Below are 20927 nucleotides of genomic sequence, written 5' to 3'. Positions count from 1 at the left end.
GAGAACAATGCTTTTATTGAGCTCCTGGACACCATCCCGGTTCCTTGCTAAGTCTGGATTTTGCCATAGAGATAGAAGGCGTGTGGCATCTCACTAAGACGGGAGTCAGAGCTAACCCTAGTCTGTAATCCTAAACTCAAGATTCATCTTAAAGCCTCACACTGGATCTCAGCAGGAGAAATCCTGCTCCTGGAAAAGCTGTTTGGTTGTTGATTCAGAACGTGTTGCTACTTAGGAACCAGCAGGACCTCGGGCCACCCATCTCTACACAGTCTGAGAGGGGAGTACTGAGTCCATACTCCTCCCACACCACATCTCAGGCTCCACTGTTCTCACCTCCAGCCAATCTTCGTTATTAATGGGCAAGCAATGAAAAGCCCTTCTGAGACTTTATTCGGTTCAGTTCCTGGTAGAGCCAGGCCTATCCTAAAATACAAATGTTAAGAAGCTGCCATTTCAGCCGTCCAGATTGGAAGCTGTGGTTACCTTGAGTTTATGCTCCTTCCTGTTAATGATGACAGCGGTGATCTGCTGGTCCATGAATATCAGGATAGTGCACAGGAGCGCCGGGATAACTGCAGCTATCACCGTCCACCAGGGGTTAGGGCCGATGGGACTAACAAACCATCCTCGGTCATCCCGTGTTGGCTAAGAGATTAAAAACAAGCTGGATTTTTGCATCTTAACTCTGGAGATTCGAGCAAAACAAACCAAGCTTAATCATTAGTCTCCTCTTCTTTTTGTTCTCATTTGAATGAAAATCCTTAGAAAAACAAAACAAAACATGAAATGCAGCAACCCCTGAGGAAATCTCTGGCCTTTTCCCCCAAATCCCCCTCAGCAATCAATCATCACTTAACAGCTTCCTGTGGAATATTCCTTAATCCTACACGGCCTTCTATTTATTCCCCAAGTCCCCAAGTGCAGAGAAAGCAACTTTATCTCAATGTCAGTCCAAGTAAATTTATTAGTAACTAAATCTGTTGTTTAAAAAAAAAATGACTTCCCGAGACGAATGTCTGTAAAGTGGATGGTTCTCGGCACTCCTCGCCGGAGCCAAGGACTGTCTGAAGTACAAACGATAGCCACGTGGACCCCGGTCATTCAGATTCTTGTCCATCAGCCCTCAGCAGTGGTGAAAAGGAGCCCAGGAACTGGAGACTTAGGAGTCCCAGAGCTTGGGGATGTCTGACCTAGGACCCTCTTCAATGGCTTTATAAGCATTTGTTCAAACTCTGAGCCCCACCCTTGGTGCACACCAAGAACAGACAAATGGTGTTGGAGGATCAAAGTCTCTTACCCAGAATGACCCCAAACTCAGCTAAATCTGGAGCATTTGGCTGCTACATTAGTTACGACACTTGGATTAAAGAACTCTTCAGTAATGCTGGGAAGTCCTGGATTTTGAATCAGTTAAATATTTCTAAAACTTTACAACCTCTGTTTCCATAGTAAGACTATGTAGTCATAGGTAGTGGTTAAGTTCTCAGGCCAACACAGAAGCTTGCTAATGCTTTAATATTATAGGTGGTGGCACAGCCGGGCCTGCTATCTCTGTCGACTCAATCAGCTGCAGATTAGAGATGCTGGGGAGATGCCTCTGGGTTACACTGCTCTCTAACACTGCAGGATAACAGCTCGGAACTGCTGTAGGTAAGAGCGGTCTAGAGATGCTGTAAGAACTGAGGCGCTTGCACACAGGTTGTCTGCAAATACAGCGTTTCCTTTCTAGAATGGAGCACAGAACTAGTCGCCAGTGGGTAAGAAGTGACTATGCCGGCCTTCAGCCTGGCCTTGGGAACTGGGGCTGACTACGTAAGGAGAGAAGGCAAGAGACTGCTTCTTCTCTGCTTCCTAAGCTGTCTGCACCAGCCACATTTCCTCGGATCTTCTCCTGCCTCCCAGAGGTCCCAGAAATCAACTCAGGTCTTAAGCCTGTGCACGATGGAATTTCCCCAAGGACTGCTTAATGCTCCAAATTTGCCTGCTTTTATACAAAATCTATTTGTCCTGTAGCTAGCCAGATATTAGAGACAAAGCTAATAGTGACCATTCATACATGGATAAGAACACCAGGTCCTTGGAGGTGTTTCTTAACCCTTTCAGCATTTTAATAAGTTTAACAAAATTAAACAGACAAAAGAGAGGGAGAGGGAGAGAGAGAGAGAGAGAGAGTCCTTATAGTGAGGAAGACGGCCAAGTCACTCACCATGGAGCGTCCCTGCCTGTCCTGGAACTCACTCTGTAGACCAGGCTGGCCTCAAATTCACAGAGACCTGCCTGCCTCTGCCTCCCGGATGCTGGGATTAAGGAGTGAGCCGTGGAGAATTGAGGACCACCTCTACTACCGTCTGTCTTCCTGCCATCCTCAGCCCCTCCTACTCTGGAGTTTTCTGAAGAAGCTGAGCACACCCAGGCTCTCTGCCTTCTCCCCACAATGAGGGTCTGTGGAGTTAACTAAGCTCGGCTCTCCAGTCTTGTCTGCTTATAACCCTTGCACTGAAACAGAGTTGGGATCCCAATGAATCAGTTTGCATGTGAGCTTTTAAACTGCTATGGATTATAAATAAACAAATGTAAAATATGGTTGAAGAGATGTCCTGATGGCTCAGCAGGAGCCCTGGACTCCAAACAAGATCTTCTTAGGTCTTAGGCTGTTTTTCCTCCTTCCCAGTTCCTTAAAGCTGGAGCTCTGTGAAGCATCATCCAAGTGCTCCTGGGGCCACCTCTCCACCAGCACATCTTTATGGAAATAGCATCTTCCATTCAACTAAAGCTTAGCAGGGCAGGTATTCATAATAACACACATTACCTTTTGCCTACTGGACCTCTGAGCTCAACTTCAGACCCATCTACACTCAGGATCTACGCACCTTGAACACACTGGGAACCTGAAGCTTTGGCGATGGGACTCCAATCAAGAAGTCAATGATCACCATTGTGAAGATGGTGAGGAAGACAGCAAAGTCGCTCACCATGGAGCGTGCCTGGCGTGAGAAAGAATCAGAGCAGAGAAGTTAGCACCTCAAGAGCTACTGTTCCCCAGAAAACACTTAGCAGCTGAACTCACACAAACTAGATAATCAAGACTATTTTAGTATACTCAAAGTGAGGCACAACGTGTGTGTGTGTGTGTTTAATATGGAGCAACAAACCTCTGACCACGTCTAATGTATCGAGACCAGTCTCTAGAGAGCCCCGACTGGGGTGCACGGGTCCAGCCGAGGTTGTCTTAGCAGCAGCACCTTCACGTCCTGCCCCCATCCTGGATCCACTCCATCCACAGGGCCTATCAGCTAATATTCAGAACATGCCCAGAACCTGAGCATGACTTGTCACCCCAGCTGTGCCCACACTCAGCCACAGTCCCTGCCATCTCTCAGTGGGGTAACTGTTTCACCTTTGCCCTCCAGTGTTCTTCAAACACAGCTTCTGGAGTAAGGTAGTTTACCTTGGGAAACTAGGTTGGATCATTTCTGTCTACCAAAACCCCAAGAGGCCTCACCAAGTTCAAAACCACAAATCCTCTCCTCCTTGTGAGGTCCATGGAGCCTCCAGTGCTGTCCCACCCGTTCATGCTGCTCTGGCCTCCTCCCTTTCGTGTTCCGCTCTCATGCCGGCTCTGACGCCAGCCCAGCTCGCTCCCCCTTGGCATCTTGGCCTAACTAGGCTTCTGCCAGTGACCTCTGTGAACTCAAGTCCCCTGCAGTTTAACTCAAACACACTCTTTTTTTCTTGAGACAGGAGAAAAAGACAGGGACTCTAAGGGGATACTGGAAGGGACAGATCCGCCCACTCTGGAATTCACCTGCAGAGAGTGCTGGTGTTCCTGAAGCTGTGAAGACAAGAGGGCCTGAATGTCTGCAGACTGGGGTGTCAACTACATCAGCACCCCCCGCTTGGCCCTACATCTAAGCAGTGCACCACAAGGCACAACCTCACAATCTCATACAAAAGACAATACTTGCGGAGAATTTTTAAGTAAACCAGCTTGTTGTTGTTTTGTTTATGAACTCACACGTGAGTACATGTGCATATATGTGCACATGTATGTGGAGAACCAGAGGCCACCCTTGGGCACCCTTTAGAAATACCATCACCCGCTCTGAGACAGGGAGCCTGGAGCCCACCAGTCAGGCTAGAGTGGTCGCCAGCAAGCCCCAGGGACCAGTCTACTCTTCCCTACGACTAGCATCACAAGCGTGTGCCATGGCACCGGGCCTTTTCACCTGAGCTCATGTTTTTACCACCATGGTCTCATGTTTAAAAGGCATTACTTTACTAATGAAGCTATCTCCCAGAGGCCTAATAAGTTTTTACTTAATTTTTAAGTTTCAATCCTCAAAGCTTGCTGTGAATTACACCCTGTGAGTACAGTAACTTATTATACGCCACTAATGGCACCTAAGTGTGACTCTGCACGTAATTAAGGGCATCGGCTTGTCTTCAGTGTGTACTGTCCTTGCCCTACATGGCCATGTCTAAATACTTTAAATAAACTTACCAATCTTGTTCACGCCAGCTCATCTGAAATTCTTTTCTGTGGTGTAGTCAAGGACTGGCTTTAACTCAAACTCCTCAGGCTAGAGCTTTGTTGGATAGAGTCCTCTCAGCACTGCTGACACCCTTATGGTCCCACTGAAAACTTGCCATTGCCCCCCTCCCCATGACTTCTTTCCTGTTTCGTTTTTTCCAATAAAGCTTATTTCTGGTTTGTGTCTGTGTGTGTGGTGTGTGTACACCTGCACATGTATCGTGTATACATATGTATGTGTGGTGTGTGTGCATGTTTGTGATATGTATGCATTTATGTGTGTGTGGTATGTGTGTATTTGTGTGTGATGTGTGCATTGCATGTGTGTTTGTGTGTGCACGCATGTATTCCCATTCAATTTAAGGCCTGTCCCAAGAGGATCACCCCATTTTAGAGCTTAGATGAGCTTTAATAACAGATAGGGACCAAGCACCCTGGTCTCAGCTCCCCAGAGAGAGGAGGTAAAGACATCTTGGCACACACAGCATCACTACTAATGTCCCTTTTCTCTGAGGCCTCAGGTCTGAAGCACTCTCTCCATGGTTCTGTTCATCCCTCACTGTTCTATGCATTCTCTGAGGACTCAGACCCTGACCACCCCACACTTACCCAGGCTTGGCAACTGGTCAGCATCTAGCAGTCACTTGTCAACTATTTGTCCAGATAGGAAACAGACTGTGAACTTATTAATGTGTTGCTTCCCTCAGCTACTCTGCAAACTCACTAAGGCCTGTGAATGGGCTTTAATCATGGATGTATATACGGTAAACAACCGAGCCCCCCCCCCCCCATACTCTAGTTTGTAGATGTGCCTAAACAGTCGACTCGCTGAAGCCATGGCTCACACGGCTGCTCAAACTCGGGCCTCTAGCTCTGCTCTGCCTGAACCAGCAGAGATCCCGCCTGGGACATGAACAACGGCTCTTGAGGCTTCAGATGGTCAGGGAAGGAATCCAAGACAAAGACGGGCTGGTTCCTGCAGCCACAGAGTTTTTAACCTATGGCAGGAACCATGCCTAGGAAGGGGCTTCTGGGTCCTTTACAGAACATAAGCCAATCTCTCCAACATGCATGCTCTAGTTTTATATCCCACGTGCCTCAGAATCTCACACACGAACTTGAACAGCCTTCTGGAACCGAGACATAACCTTTAGGGGACAGTACCACCACCTTCAACCTACCTGGTCCTTTTCAATCAGAAAGGTTTTAGGCATCCTCACTCTGTACCATGGAGCTGTGAAGGAGGCTGCCACGCACTAGAAAACCCTGCCCCAGTGCAGCTTATCAGGAAAGCTGGTAGCCTCCATACTGCCAATCTCCACAGCAGCATGGGGCTGAGAGTCAGCAGTTCTGTAGTTAGAACCCTAACACAAAAGCAACATCTGAGCAGCTACCTACTCTGGTCGGGAAATAGCGGCTTGTCTTAAATGTCTTTAAGGTGCTTGAGAGGATGAAGGTGGTGAAGAAGAGAATACAGGACCAAAAGAGCACATCGGGAGTGTAGGGTCCATGATGAGCACACGCCGAGCCCATGAACTCTCCGTGCATCTCCTGGCATTCCTGGTGGAACAAGAATTCTGGGTTACAAAATGGCTGGCACATTGGGATAAACAGCTGCCACCTTCCCAGCTCACCATGCACTGCCATCCCACGGCTGCAGGCAAGCACAGGCCACCAGCACTGGCCACGTGACCACCATGCAGCTAGGGCCCTCACTAGCAGGTCCCTGTCAAGAACACTGAGTGGTCCTAACCAACACACTTAGGCATGAAGTTAGAACTGTTTGGAACAAACACTTCTGAGGCTCTGGGAAGAACTTGGGTGGTATTATTTTTATTAGATAACCTTTGAAATTTGAATATTCTTCCAGCTACACAGAGCCTGGACCTGTCCTTGTCCCTATGTTTTCATTCATTTTTGTGAGTTTTTTTTTCTAATGAAAATCAGCCATCATGCTTGTATAAAACAAAGAAATGAAATAAAGCTATCACTGCCATTAGTAGCAAATTTTCTAAATGTCACGGAGAGAATCTGGTAAGAAATGAGCACACACTAATGGGAAATGCAACAGTTCAGAGTATAAAAGTCATCTTAAAAATCTTAGTGAAACCCATGTCACCGGGGGGGCAAACACGGTCACAATAATAGACCAGTTTTTCTTCCAAGAATATCTTATAAATTCTTACAAATCCCAAGGCAGTTTTCAAAAATAAACACAAGAGGTGACTCTTGAGTTCATGTGGCAGAAATGTGTACCAGCTAACTGTTCCCTCAAAGGACGCTACAGAGATTAATAAATAAATAAAACGTATCAATTTTAGCATGATAAAGAAAAAGAGGTCTCTAAGTATATCAACATGGTGAAACAGAGCTAATCAACGCGCCCCCACACAGTTACTGCTTATATGATCAAAATGGTTCTTCTTAAGCCCCCAGATGGGTCTCTCTGCACAGCCCTAATGGCCTTAAACGTACAGTGTCCCTACCTTGGGCTTCCAAGGTTACAGGTGAATGTCACTGAACCCGGCTTAAGCTTAAATGCCAGGGTCCGGCAAAGGGTTGCTCTACCTCAATCTAGAAGCCCTTTATAGACCCGGTGGTCACAACAGAGGACCTGCCCATCCCCAGACTTACACTGACAGTCAGGTTCGCCCAGTTCACTTCTGTGGTCACGATGTTGTGGTCCTTCCAGTACCGTAAAGTATGGTTGTTTGGATTCTCCGGGAGCGTGCACCTGCAGCTAGGGAAAGATAAAACACCCCTAATGGAAGCTGCCCGCTAGTTACTAAGTGCTCTTGGCCGTGCCTAGGTTAAAGGCTCTGTCAGAGCTACCTCTTTATCTCTCATACACTTCAGATCTTGAAGATGGGTCCTATTGGTTGAAGACAATTTATCAACACAACCACACGCTGATTTTCAGTTGGTCATGACTAAAGGTGTGTTCCACTCAGTCAGCATGTAGGCCTTGGATAAAATGGTACGGACAATCTATGCTGGCCATGCGATATGCCCAGAATAAGCCAGGGAGGTTCCTTGTTTAATTTCTATCTCTTAAGCTCTTGCTGTGAATCAATCTGCACAGCGAGGGTTTGACTCCCATGCTTCTGTGCTAACATCAGCACCTCCTGGAGTGTGTCTCCCATACCTGGTATTTTCTGCTTACTCCAGCTGAGCCAGGCCTGGCTGCTCCAGTGGCCCCCCCCATCCATCCAGGTTAGGCACAGTGTCCTGCAGGCCACCATGCGGCCTCCCAGCCTCAGCATGCCTTGCGTCAGTATGGCCAACTGACAGCCATTCTCACCACCATTGCTTCACCTGTGCTTTTAGAAACCATGCCTTTTATAACAGAATTAAAATTCAGATCTCAGCAGAAAGAAGTCTCAAAACCACATTTTGATTTAAAGGAAAATCAGTCTCAAGGTTGGGAAGGTAGCTGAGCAGGCAAAGTGCTTACTTGCTATGCAAGCATGAGAGCCTGAGTTTAAACCTCTAGATCTAGACACCTAGGAATGCTGTGTGCAGCTGCAATCCCTCACGCCTACAATGAAGATAACGTGGAGACAGAGGACCTGGAACCTGCAGGTCAGCTGGCTGGGAACACAGTGTCAAACAACAGAGACTCCATGCCAAACAAAGTGGCAGGCTGCTAGAAAAAAGGACGACAATTTCTTCAGCGGCCTAACCATTGGCAAAAGGTCTGTCCTTGTCAATAACCCATGCTCATGTGAGCAACTCCAATCAAACTCAGTGGGTCTCTCCCACACATACACACACATACACACACACATGCATGCATGCACTCAACACACGCTTACACATGAAGACATGAAAGGAGAAGGAGGACTGATTTGAACAGAAGAAAAAGATCAGTGGAAGGTGACAGGGTGGATGAATATAAAGAAAAGTAATTGGGGTGAACATAATCAAGATACATTAATACTTAAACACATGCATTACAATGATAAATATGGAGCAGTGTAAATTACTTGATTACCATGTCTTGGTAAAGAAAAAGTTCCCAATTCTGTAAGTGGGGGCGGGGAATGAAGAAAGGCAGGAAGCATACTTACTAATAGAGGCTAAGGTGGTCCAGCTGGCTGTGCATGTGGATGGGGTAGGTCTCTGCCAGGTGAATCAGCTTTTCTATTGCTTCATAGATGAAAATAATGCAAATCAGGGAGGCAAACGCTTCTTCGGTGAAGCGGGTGATGTAGCACACGAGGGAGCTGGCGTCGGTGGCCACGAGAACAGTACACAGGAAGGCGGTCCACAGCCCGATGCAGGCTCGCAGGGAGAGGTACGAGAGGGCATAGTCCCTGCAAAACACCAGAGCTCGTGAAGAGACACGGAAGGGAGGCACCGCTTATCCACACCAGCACTGCAACCCTTTGTCCCTAAGGCTGCAAGTACTGCACGCCGCAGTAAAGCCTTGGCCAACATGTTCAACATCTTCTTCACTGGAGCTGTTTGCCGGGCAAAGGCACAGAAAACAGAGAAGGAAGAAAACACTGCATGTGCAATAAATCACTCTGCCGTCACTACCCAATGTGATTGATTATAAGCGTGGTCGTGAATGGGAAGACGGGGCTGGCTCAGGTCCCATGTGTTTCTACTTCTAACACAATGTGGGGAAAGGGTCTTACAGGGTGGAAACCAGAGCACTGTCAGGCCCACCACATCCACAAACAGAAGATGAAGAAAGGACAGTAGACCCAATTTAAAATTGTTCTAAAACATAAAAGGGAGGGAGTCAGAATCAGTTAAGATGGTTTTCTTAAAAATTAAAAAGTATGCTGGGCGGTGGTGGCACACACCTTTAATCCCAGAACACGGGAGGCAGAGGCAGGCGGATCTCTGTGAGTTCAAGGCCAGCCTGGTCTACAAGAGCTAGTTCCAGGACAGGCTCCAAAGCTACAGAGAAACCTTGTATCTCAAACAAACAAACAAAAAGTCCACCTGGGCAATGGTGATGCAGCCCGGGATCCAGCACTCAGGGAGTCACAGTAAGAGGAGGTAAGAGGAATATGAGTGCAAGGCCAGCCTGGGCTACACAGCTCCAGGCCAGCCCGGGCTACACAGCTCCAGGCCAGGCCGGGCTACACAAAAAGACCTTAGCTCAGAATAAATAAAGAGAGACGGTTTAATGGTTAAGAGCACTGGCTTCAATTCTAGAGGGCCTGGATTTGATTCCCAGCTCCCAAGTGGGTAGCTCACAACCACTTGCAACTCCAGTTCCAGAGGATCCAACACCCTCTTCTGATTTCCACAGGCACTGCCCACACATGGTGCACAGGCATACATGCAGGCAAAATGCCTCCATACATAGAATAAATATAAATAAATCTCAAAAACTCATAAATTTAAGAGACCAAAGCTGTAAAGACTTTTGGTAATGGTGAGGCGTCACCAGGCAGGCTCTGGAGAGAGAGAGGCCTGTGGCTCCAGAGCTGCAGGAGGACGGCAGGCCAGAGACGCCTGGCCCTCGGGTTTGTGTGCTGTGCACCTGCACAGGCGCTGGTGCTTGGCGTTGGCAGACGGCAGTCACGTCCAGTAACTTCCAGAAAAACAATGTCTTACTTGCAGAACTTGAACAGAATCTTCTCGAACACGAGCACAGGGCCAGTGCTCCCCAAGATGGTAAGGGGCTGCCCAGCAAACAAGGAGTAGGCGATCCCCGTCATAGATGCTCCAAACAAGGATTCAATTGCACTCTGAGGAGGAGAAAAAACAATCAGAGTCCATAGCTGTCCGCAGAGAACAGCTGCCCTACCTACACTGACTTAGCTGCTCCGCGCCTTGACAATCATTGCTTGTATTTCTTCTATGCAAGAGGGAGGGGTACACAGAACCCAGAGCTCTTGCAAACCAATGGCACTCTAATAATCCAGGTACCAAACCATCTACCATGATTCCTCAACTAAGTTTCATCCTTTAGCTCAGTTCAGTATTTAAAGATATATAAAGCACAAATGTCGGTCACACGACACCCTATCACACACCGTCACTGAATCTTGCTTTCAGATGTTATCAGTGGGTCCATTTACATTCCTGGGAACCAGTTAGTGAAGCTAGGGGTGTGTGCAGGAGGCAGAGCGGGGCTCCGTCACAGTCAGAAAACCCAGTCACTCAGGACACAGGATCCAGTCTCCTCAGCACTGACTACAGAAGATGCCCCCAAAGAACTTGGATGCCACCACAACTTTTTTTATTATTGTTTTTATTGAGCTATTAATTTTCTCCACTCCACTTCCCTCTCCCTCTCTTTCTATCCTCCCCCTGTTCCCCACGCTCCCAGTTTACTACAGAGATCTTGTCTTTTTCTCCTTCCTAAGTGGATCCACGTATGTCTCTCTCAGGGTCACAATATTTAAGTCTTGTTTTGGACCACTAGAAATGATAAAAGCTCTTACTATACGTCCTTCAGTGGCTTCTCCAAGCAGTCCCCCAAAGGTGATAACAGGCGACATGCAGGCACAGTACAGGAACAGAAAGGAGGCCAGACACTGTAAGCTGAGTGCGTCCCGGTAGTCACTCCAGTACCAGGGAGCCTTCCGCTTGATGTCCAGCACCAAGCCCCCAAACAGCCTGCAGAGACAGGGTGGACAGGCCTCTAACGCAGTCCCTCCTCCACAAGGGCACAAGCAGAGCGCACCTGAGAGTACTTCACATGTGCTCAGGAATATTTTAGCTTCAGCTTCACCCCAAGCACATCATTTTGGCACAGACAGATTCTGTTATAATCAAGGGGATGACATACGGGAAAACTGAATGTGTACCAAGCATTAAAAAGACAATTTAAGTATGCACATTGCCCACTTATCAATATTCAAAAAATTAACAAGAAAGCAAATATTAGCGTCAGTTTCCATTTCTAAGCCGTTAGAGGAAATCGAAAGCAGCTCAGATTACCAGCGTTGTTAAGGCTTTCCGGGCACACAGCTCTACGCATGCACATTCCCACTCCGAGCAGCCCCTGCCTCGGTCTCTGCACAACCACTGACTCATGCCCTTGGCGAGTAGAAGAGAATGAGAGCCAGGCACGGGGCCAGGCACTGGAGATGCAGCAGTGAGCAAGACCAGCACAGCGCTGTCCTCCCAGACCACCAGTCCAGTGCGGGGGACAGCAATGACGATGGGCGCTATGGCAGCGCAGGCTGGGGGGGGGGCATCAGCGCGGACTCAAAGGAGGACTGGGAGACAGACAGACAAGGCGGAGGGACCAGCATGGGGACACCCAGGTGAGAACATGCGTTAAGTTCAAGGCGCTAGCAGAGATCAACAGCACAAGGGCAAAAAACTGACAGACAAGGTTGGAGAAACTGAGTCACAGAGGATGTGAATGGTTTTGAGGTGTTGGAGCCTAATCCTAACAGCAGGCCAAGTTACTAATGAATTTAAACATTGGAGCAGCGTCCAACAAGCGTTCTAGAACCGTCGCCTTGTGGTTGCTCTGTGTCCACCTGTGGCCACCCGTGGCTGTGGGAACGGAGTGTGGGCTGAGAAGAGGAACGATAGGTTCAAGGCTACTCAGGAGGGAGAATCAGTAGGGCTCCGCTGTAGCTTAAGCCCTCCCGAGGAGGCCAATGAAGAGCAGGACACACACCAAGGAGGAGCACTGCTCCCAGCTGAGTCATTTCCTAAGCCGGGCCTCAGCACCACAGGGAAACTACAAGACACAGCACTGGCTTCAGATCGAAGGTATTAAAAAAAATAAAAAGAAAAGAAAAGGAGTAGGGGATGTTTCAGAGCAGGAACTAATACACGAAAACTTTGATTGGATGCTATATCAGCAAGTAATGAGATGGTTAATCCTTTTAGACTTGAGATTGGCATAATTGCTTTGGAAATGTCCTTATTAAAGGGGATACATACTGAGGTATTTACAGGAAAATGATATCGATGATTTAGCTTAAAATAATCTAGAAAACATAAAAACAAGTGAGAAGAAAAAAAATGAGACAAAACTGGCAAAATGTTGGTGACAGCTGGGGACCATAAGAAAGCTACAACAAACTCATTTTCTCCACTGGAGGGCAGTGTGGCTGTCCCTGGCCTCTCCTAAGAGCCCAGGGAATTAGGAAGAGGTCAGGACCTGCACCCAGGAGACAAGCCAGGAAAGCCTGCTCTACACAACACTGGCCTGAGGTTGGGGTGCAGAGGGGACACAGGGTGGAACTGCTCAGTCACTGTTTTCCTCTGGTTGTGCTGCCATTCCTCCAGCTATACCAGTAACATCACCATCTGACTGTGGTCTTGGGAGGAGATAAGAAAGTCAACCCCAGGACCTGCTTTAGCATTGGTATGTACAGCCAACAGCTCAGGCAAAAGAGCTCTCTCCAGGATCCGGCCTAGCACACTGAAAGTCAGTCTTGGGGTTGGGACCAAAGACTGATTATAAATAGAGTGCCATTTTGTCTTACTCTCTGTGTACAAACAGACCCTCAGGAACCTTTGCGGTGGCAGTGATTAATCTGGGCATTATAAAAGTGTTTCAGGGGCCTCTCTACAACAGCGTCTTGCACCAGGAGCCCATCACCTCTCACCAGCAACCTCCATCTGAAGGGAAAAGAATCTCATGCACCTCACTGAGGCTCCTTGAGACGCTACACCATTGACCAGCACACTTCTGGGCAAGGAGGCTTCACGAAGGCGAATAACACATGAGTTATATGAAACAGAGGCATCTGCCCAGAACTGCTAGGGAGAGGCAGACACCAGGGCCACACTAACGGCACGACTAGAACAATTTCTGATTACTTCAGCTATTTTTGAGATAAGATTTCTCTATTACACAGCTCTGGCTATCCTGAAACTAGCTCTGTAGACCAGGCTGGCCTCGAACTCACAGAGTGCTGGGATTAAAGGCGTGCGCCACCACCACCCAGCACTGATTACTTCTTTTAGACATACATGCATAAAATCAGAACAGAATGCAGACACTGATCAGATGTAGCTGCTTCTCTTCATATTTGTAACTTCCTTTCCGTCTGACATCATCCTTACTGTTCAAGTGTTGGGGGCAGGAGGCACACAGAGATGAATTTAAGCTTGATGCAAGAGCAGACTTACCAGTGCAGAGGCTCACTAGGCTCTGGAGCACTGACTTAGGGAGCCCTTCCCTGGAGGGCTTTAGGGACAGGCCAGCCATCCATTTGTCTGGTGTGCTTTGAAAGAAACCTGTTTGAAGCGTGGGGGATCATCGAGACAGCAGCTCTGGATTCTTTTTTCATTAACCCTTCCCAAAAATTTGTATCCCAAATAAGGGATATAAATCTACCCCTAAACCCCTTCCCAGAGGACCCTGCTGCAGAGGAAGCATCTCGTCACACTTCCTGCTTCCTTCCATGATATCCCCTCCTGTGTCGGCATCAGGAAGGTCCACAACACAGTTTTAACCCTGGCTCAGAGGGTCAGAAGTCACAGAATGCAGAGGGGTGCATCCCACTGTCATCGGGCTCCTGGAGTCCCCTCTACCTGATCTCCCAACCCTCTTCACCCAACATGAATAACTATCCCTAAGTCTCTGCATTTGGCTCGAGGTCCTGCAACACGATATGCATAAATAGATATCTACATTTGGAACCACACAACACACGGTGGGAAGAGTTAGACACATTTTCGTGATTATGCAGTCCAGAAGGCTCCAGAAACACTTAACATGTCCAGAGTTCCCATTCACCTTTTATATATAACTTTAAGTGGGTTAGGGGCCAGAGCTGGCGTAGAACTGTGATTTCTCACAGAGGTGGTGGGTCCCCTTGCCCGAGAGGCTACTGGGACAGGAAGGCTATGGCCCTCTTGTCCTTCCTTAGGTAGTCTGAGGATGACATTAGCTCAGAAAGAGGACAGCCAAGCACTGCCACACCCAGAAGTCCTTGTGTGAAACATGAAGAGCTCTTAGGAATCCTATTTGAACTTGTGAGTTAAGATCATTGGGTTTGTGATGAAGTGTGATAATCCTGTCACTGGTGTTTTCCATGGGAAAATCAAATACTATTTCCAAGATCCTATACCTGTTGAAATACAATCTAACGGTGGCCCAAAACATCACAGGGAACTGATTTTAAACACAACATTCTCATGTTCTATTTTCCTCAGGACTGGAGGAAACCTGAAATGTCACTTCTGCACAGATGCCTGTTTGAGAAAACTGTGGGGCCTCAATCCAACTGCTTCACCCACAGCTGGGTACAGACGTAGTTATACATCACAAAGATACACTGTAACTCTGAGGTGCTATCAGACCCCGCCCCTCCAGGGCAGCCCTGGAGCCTCTCTCCAGACGCTCCCCTCACTGCGGCTAGACACATTTCCCACCCTTCTTTCTCAACTTGAAAAAAATGTTCAACTCTCTTTTAGGCCGCTCCCTTTAGCAATAGCCACCTGCATTCAAGGGTTCCTCCTTCCTGCCAAAGTTATCCCGGAACAGTTACCTTCAACACATCCTTCCTGCCAGAAAATGTACTCCTGTCAGCACAGTGCCAGCGTAAGGGCCATCCCCACTCCCAATTTCTCTGTCCCCTTCCTAACTTCCCCATGAATTTCCAAGAGTAGAAAAATAAGCCGTGCACTATATTTTTAAAAAAATTAAACAGAAACACCTGAGCTTCTAGAGGAAGAGAAACAAAGAGGAAGATGACATGAAAATTATCGCCACAGTGAGTCCTGCCCTGGGGACTCCCACCCACTGGATCCTCTGTAGACAAAACACAACATCTAGACCCAGTCCAGCCTTCTCCCACATCAATGCCATTGTCATTCTCTTTTATCTCTTTCCTACCTGGGATATAAGCCTCCTGGTCTGTAGACTAGTTACCGTCACTTACCATAAAGGACATCCGTCTTTACAACATTGGCCTGGATTGTAGATTTTCCCTTAGACACACACACCTAATATAACAACTGTCCTCCTACCCTCAGGGAGTTTTTCATCCTGAAGCAATGACCCAGCATTTACTCAGACCTTGTCCACTCCGTGCTGCACAGAGGTATGATGCTAACGTCGTGTGTCTGCTCTCACGCTGGGCACTGTGCCGAGTGCCAGGAAAACAGGGAAGTATTTGACTTTTTTGAGTCAAGGTCTACCAGGAAATACACACACACACACACACAAAAAAAACCCAAACAAACAGAAAAAGGAATAATACTGAAATATGGTATAGTTTGTAATTATGACGAGGTAAGACAGGGAATTAAAGATCAATACTGTAGAAGGACCTAAATTCAGCCACAGAGAATACTAGAAGGCTTTCCAAATGAACTAGCATCTAAGCAGAGATAAAGGAGAAGTGGGGACACCAGGAAACGAGGAAGGGGAAGCGTGTGCTCACATCAGAAGAAACAATGTCTAGAAAGGACTAAAGGACAGGCAGAACATTTCAAAAACCTGAATGAATGAATGAATGAATGAATGAATGAATGAATGCAGTATTAGACACATCCATCATGTGTACAGTAGACGGTCCCACCTGAAAGCCAACCACAGACAAGGATGCCTCATTCCTTGACGCAGCATCTGCCAGCGAGCAGCACCCAGGGAATAGGTCTCAGAACTTACCGCCCAGTCCGTTCGAGCTCAGGTCCACTGTGTCCCCCATGTGGCTCTGGCTCCATGTGGCAAATGTTTCCATTTGGGACTCCAGGCATTTTCCTTTTTTCCTTTTGACAAAGATCACAAAATGCGTCAAGTTGGCATCTCTGTCTTTGCTCTTCCCCCACGTCTGAAAGCCAGAAAAATGTTCAAATGTTCATGGCTTCCACATGCATTGTTGATTTGATGCAACTGACTTGCATGGGGTGAGGGATATGTATTTACATATAGGAAACAACTTCCCCAATAGAATCTGATGCCTACCTATAACTTTCCAGAGACAAGGTATGACCGAAGCCTGTTTCAGGTCTGCATCCCTGTCTCACCGAACTTTAAAATCTTGCCCTAGATCAGTCAATTGTGTAAACTAGAGATAAGAGCAGGGGGCAGGCATCTGGGAAGGCCAAATTTACATGGATAAAAATGTCTGTCCTCATCTGGTACATATAGAGCTCTCTTCCCATCCTCGGTATGTCAGAGAACCACTAGAAACCTATCTGTTCTTTCATTATAGCATGTTTTTTTTTTTTTCTAACTTGATTATTTTGTATACAATGTATTTCCAGGAAATACTTTCCCTCTCCCCTCCTTCACTCTAGATCAGTCCTTCCAAGTGTGGCGAGAGCTCCATTCCCAGTTAACAATGATATTTTAGCCAGGCAGGGTTGGCACACTCCTTTAATCCCAGCACTTGGGAGGCAGAGGCAAGTGGATCTCTGTGTGTTCGAAGCCAGCCTGGTCTACAAGAGCTGGTTTCCAGGACAGGCTCCAAAGCTATAGCAAAACCCTGTCTCAAAACCAAAAGAAAACAACAACAACAACAACAACAAAACAAAAGACAATGATATCTCATCACATCAGGGCCTACCTGTTATTACAGATTAATCTTTTATTCCTAGTCTGACATTCAAGATCTCCCAAACAGGGACAAGTCTTGGTATATTCGGCATAAACAGACATAACTTTTGCTTGTCTGTGGAAGGAACAGCAGCCACAAATAGCTTATATGCATACAGTACCTGGGAAGGGACATTTTTGGGTGGTTCAATTCTAATGGATGGGTCCCACTCCCCTGGAGGGAGCACGGTCACCTGGTCCAGGAACTCATCGATCCCGGCCAGAAGGTCATCTCGCTCCTTGGCTTTATATGCCACATCATGAAAAATCTACAGAAGGGAGGAAAAAACCTTAGGAAAACTCAACATTATTGTGTTTGCAACAATATCCACTGAGAAATGGATACAGCCTCTTAATTTTTATTTCTGGCATGGACATCTAAGACATAAAACTTAGTGCTTAAAGGAACCTAGAGCTGAGTGTGGAGGTGCCTGTGCCCGTGAATCCAGGCACACCCCAGACCACAGCAGGAGGGCACCTCAAGTGGAAGGCCAGGCGGGCTCATGGTGTGAGACCCTGTGTCAAGGAGATAAGACACCACTCTAAAGTCATTTTATTGTCTCCACGGGAGAAAGAACAAGACACAGAAATTCTCTTAGTCACGTCTGAAAATAGACGGTCTTGCTAATGGAGATTATCTGTGAAAGGACCAGAGAGAGATCACACATGAACTTAGTGCACAGATGTGTGCCTTGGACACCCACACATGAACTTAGTGCACAGATGTGTGCCTTGGACACCCACACATGAACTTAGTGCACAGATGTGTGCCTTGGACACGCACATATGAACTTAATGCACAGATGTGTGCCTTGGACACACACACATGAACTTAGTGCACAGATGTGTGCCTTGGACACCCAAACATGAACTTAGCGCACAGATGTGTGCCTTGGAACCCACTGCATAGCAGCCTTCACCAGGTGCAGAGCAACGGTGACACCTCCACACGACACTGCCTGAGGGCACGGCCTGACCTTATGCAAACCTCTCTTTCCAGGGAACAGGAGTATTTCTTTATACAAATAACTTCAACATATTTAATTAACTATATTCTCTAGAAAGTTAACTTAGGCTTCATGAGCTACATTAAATATGAGTTGACCCATTTTACTTGGCAATAATAATTCTCCCAGAAAATGATGTCTTTGCATCTTGGATTACTTAAGAAAGGGAGAGTTAAGTGGCCATAGTGGTACATGCTTATAATCCCAGCACTAGGTGTTCAAGGCCAACCTGGGCTACTAAGAACCTGTCTATAAACAAACAAGCAATGGAACTGCAAGGAAAGTCTCCCAGAGGGTGTGGTTCTCTTCAACAGCTCCTAGAGAAGTCCCGGATGCTTCCCAGCAGATGCTGCCACAGTCCTTATCGTATCCCCAACAATGCACACAGCTTCCGCAAGAGAGAAATGCTCACTATTTACGAGATGAGTGGGTGGAAGGCAGAAGTGGTCTGTACCTCATCGGTCATGATGGTGGCCATGGATCTGCCAATCTCATGGTACTGCTGACCTTTTCCTACTGGGCCCAGCAAGATAAACAAAAATCTGCCAAAACACACAAAAGAGGGAGCTACATGAATAAAGAAGTAGAAGTGACATCTTATCCACTCTAAATAGCAAACCTCGCCCCGACTACCACACAGAGACCATCACCGCCTTCAAGAAGAACATCAGCCTGCTATGGCCAGGCGCCATTCAGAGCTATTAATAAGACATCATTCAATAACGTGGCTTCTTAGCGTTACCATAGACACAGTTCCTAGCTATAGAAAAGATGTCTTTGCAAAACACTGCACCGCTGTGTAAATTCAAGGTTATCTAATCCCCATCCATTGTTCTAATAAGAAAATGACAGAGAAAGGGAAGGATAAGAAGTTGAAATGACCAAGTCCTGGAGAGGAGCGTGAATTGTGTTCTGGACATCTGTGCACTCTCTATAATCAGTGGGGCTCTGAGTCACCATGTCATCACCTCAGGGCACACAAATAGCCAAGTCCTGCCAGCACTGTGGAAAGACATCAGTACCTTTGCCTAGAGACAGTTCTCTGGAGACGGAGGCCTCCTGGTGTGACAATCCACTGGCCCCTGCTGTGCTCTTTCCCTGTTTCCCTGGGCTCCTCTTTCATGGCCAACAGTACTCATGGTCACAGCCTTAAAAGTTAGAACTCACTCCCCCAACCGGTGCCTCATCCTCCCTTCACCCCCACTTTCATAGCTCGCCAAGGAATTTTAAACACTCTCTCCAAATGGCCCACCCTAACTTCTGATACTAACTAGCTAGTAGCACCAGTGCTCACACAGGTCACTCAGCTCGGGGCAGGACCCAGGTACCTTGTTGGGATGGGCACTTCCGTCAGGCCCGAGAGGAGCACAGCTGGGGAGAGCCTCACAAAAGCGACGATGGGACGGTCCAGAGTGTCCACCTCTCCAACCAAGACATTGGAGGCCTCTGCCCCAGTGGGAATTTTTTTCATGAAATGAAGGTCCACCTGAAAGTACAAGAGAGACTTTGAGAATTTAGGAGCCATCGGCTTCGCTGCAATCATTCTCAAGTATCACTTAAGGCTACAGAAAAGTTCCTCACTGTTTTATTTGATCTTTATAAAAACCCTGAATGGAGCGATCATAGATCAGATCAGCCCACTATTTAAAAGCAAAGGGGGGGGGGAGTGATTAAGATTCAGGGAGAGAAAGCTGACTAGAACTGCGGAGTATAGAATACACGCACGCGTGCGTGCGCATACACACACATATTTATCATTCATATCACATATAAACTATATATAATTTAGTGTGTGGGGTGTGGGTGTGTGTTTGAGTGTTGTATGTGTGTGTGTGTGTCTACACATGCTGCAGTCCATGTATGGAAGCCAGAGAACACCTTGTGAAAATCAGTTCCTCCACCACTGTGTGGGTTTCTGGGCAGAATTCAGGCAGCAACACCTTTAGTCACTGAGCCAACTCAAGAATCAAAGTTTAAGTCCAAGAACTTTGATCCCACCCCACCATGCTCCTCCGGGAGGAAGTGCCTCGGGAGTTCTGGGTCATGTTATTTCTCTTTGCAAATACCCGACTGCTCCATCAGATGCAGCAGCCACAGCCCTCCAAGAAGAGCCCAACATCAGGAGCTTTAGGAGGCAGCGGCAAAATACTGCAGTGACAACAGCGAGAAGGACTGCAGGGCATCAGGTGCCAGAGGGTCACTAATGAACCGGGAGCTGGGTCAGTGGGGCCTCAGCAGCAGTCTGCATTCGCTGTGCTGAGTCGGCCGGCCAAGTGTGCAGAGGGAGACAAGGAAGATGGCGTCCCTTTCCACAGAAGCAGTGCTGCTCTTGGGGAAGGCTCATGAGCTTACCAGACCCCAGAAAGATTCCGGAAGACCCTGGGCTCCACTACAGATAACCTTCGGTCTAGAAGTCAAGCTGCCATGTCGCCTCACCTTGCTTAGATCCACAGGACTGTGCTCGCAATTCACTCCATTTTTCACCTCAAGACTCGTAGTCGGAGCAGACTGAGGAGAAACAGTCTGACCTATTTGGAGACAGTCAAACAGAATCTGCCAAGGGCTTGCCCCTCCTTCCCCTCTGACCCAGCCATCCATACAGCCAGCTGTGACCTCTACAGACTGGCAGGACTATGAAGCAGGGTCCATCACGTCTGTCCCCGCACTCAGTGCTAAGAAGGCAGAGATCTGGTCCTCCATTATCTTCCTCTCTTCCTTTCTCTCTGCAGGGAGCCATCCTGACCCTCAGTGCGCAAGCTCCTCTGCAGAGAGCTTGGCAAACAGCTTTCCAGCAAAGGAGAAGCTACAGGTGAGGCCTTGCCCAGCCATGGCAAGAGAAGCAGTTATCAGCTGGGTCCACCCGCGCCTGCACACATGATCTGGACCTAAGCTAACACAC

At 47.6% G+C, this 20927-nt stretch overlaps 1 protein-coding gene across 1 annotated transcript in view; it reads right to left on the bottom strand.

Moving 5' to 3' along the window:
* Positions 1-20927, bottom strand: part of Slc4a8 (solute carrier family 4 member 8) — a 69807-nt gene that overhangs the window by 16713 nt on the left and 32167 nt on the right. Inside the window, exons 7-18 of the mRNA XM_057792454.1 lie at positions 20465-20556; positions 19357-19514; positions 18483-18570; positions 17144-17290; positions 16092-16192; positions 10945-11119; positions 10112-10245; positions 8605-8850; positions 7169-7274; positions 5933-6094; positions 2874-2987; positions 487-648 (exon numbers count right to left, since the gene is read on the bottom strand). Of these exons, the coding sequence (XP_057648437.1) occupies positions 487-648; positions 2874-2987; positions 5933-6094; positions 7169-7274; positions 8605-8850; positions 10112-10245; positions 10945-11119; positions 16092-16192; positions 17144-17290; positions 18483-18570; positions 19357-19514; positions 20465-20556 (1685 nt within the window). The remainder of the gene's footprint in view (positions 1-486; positions 649-2873; positions 2988-5932; positions 6095-7168; positions 7275-8604; positions 8851-10111; positions 10246-10944; positions 11120-16091; positions 16193-17143; positions 17291-18482; positions 18571-19356; positions 19515-20464; positions 20557-20927) is intronic.

This window comes from Chionomys nivalis, chromosome 17 (assembly GCF_950005125.1).
Source record: "Chionomys nivalis chromosome 17, mChiNiv1.1, whole genome shotgun sequence".
NCBI lineage: Eukaryota > Metazoa > Chordata > Mammalia > Rodentia > Cricetidae > Chionomys > Chionomys nivalis.
This window is presented reverse-complemented; position numbering and strand designations above follow the sequence as displayed.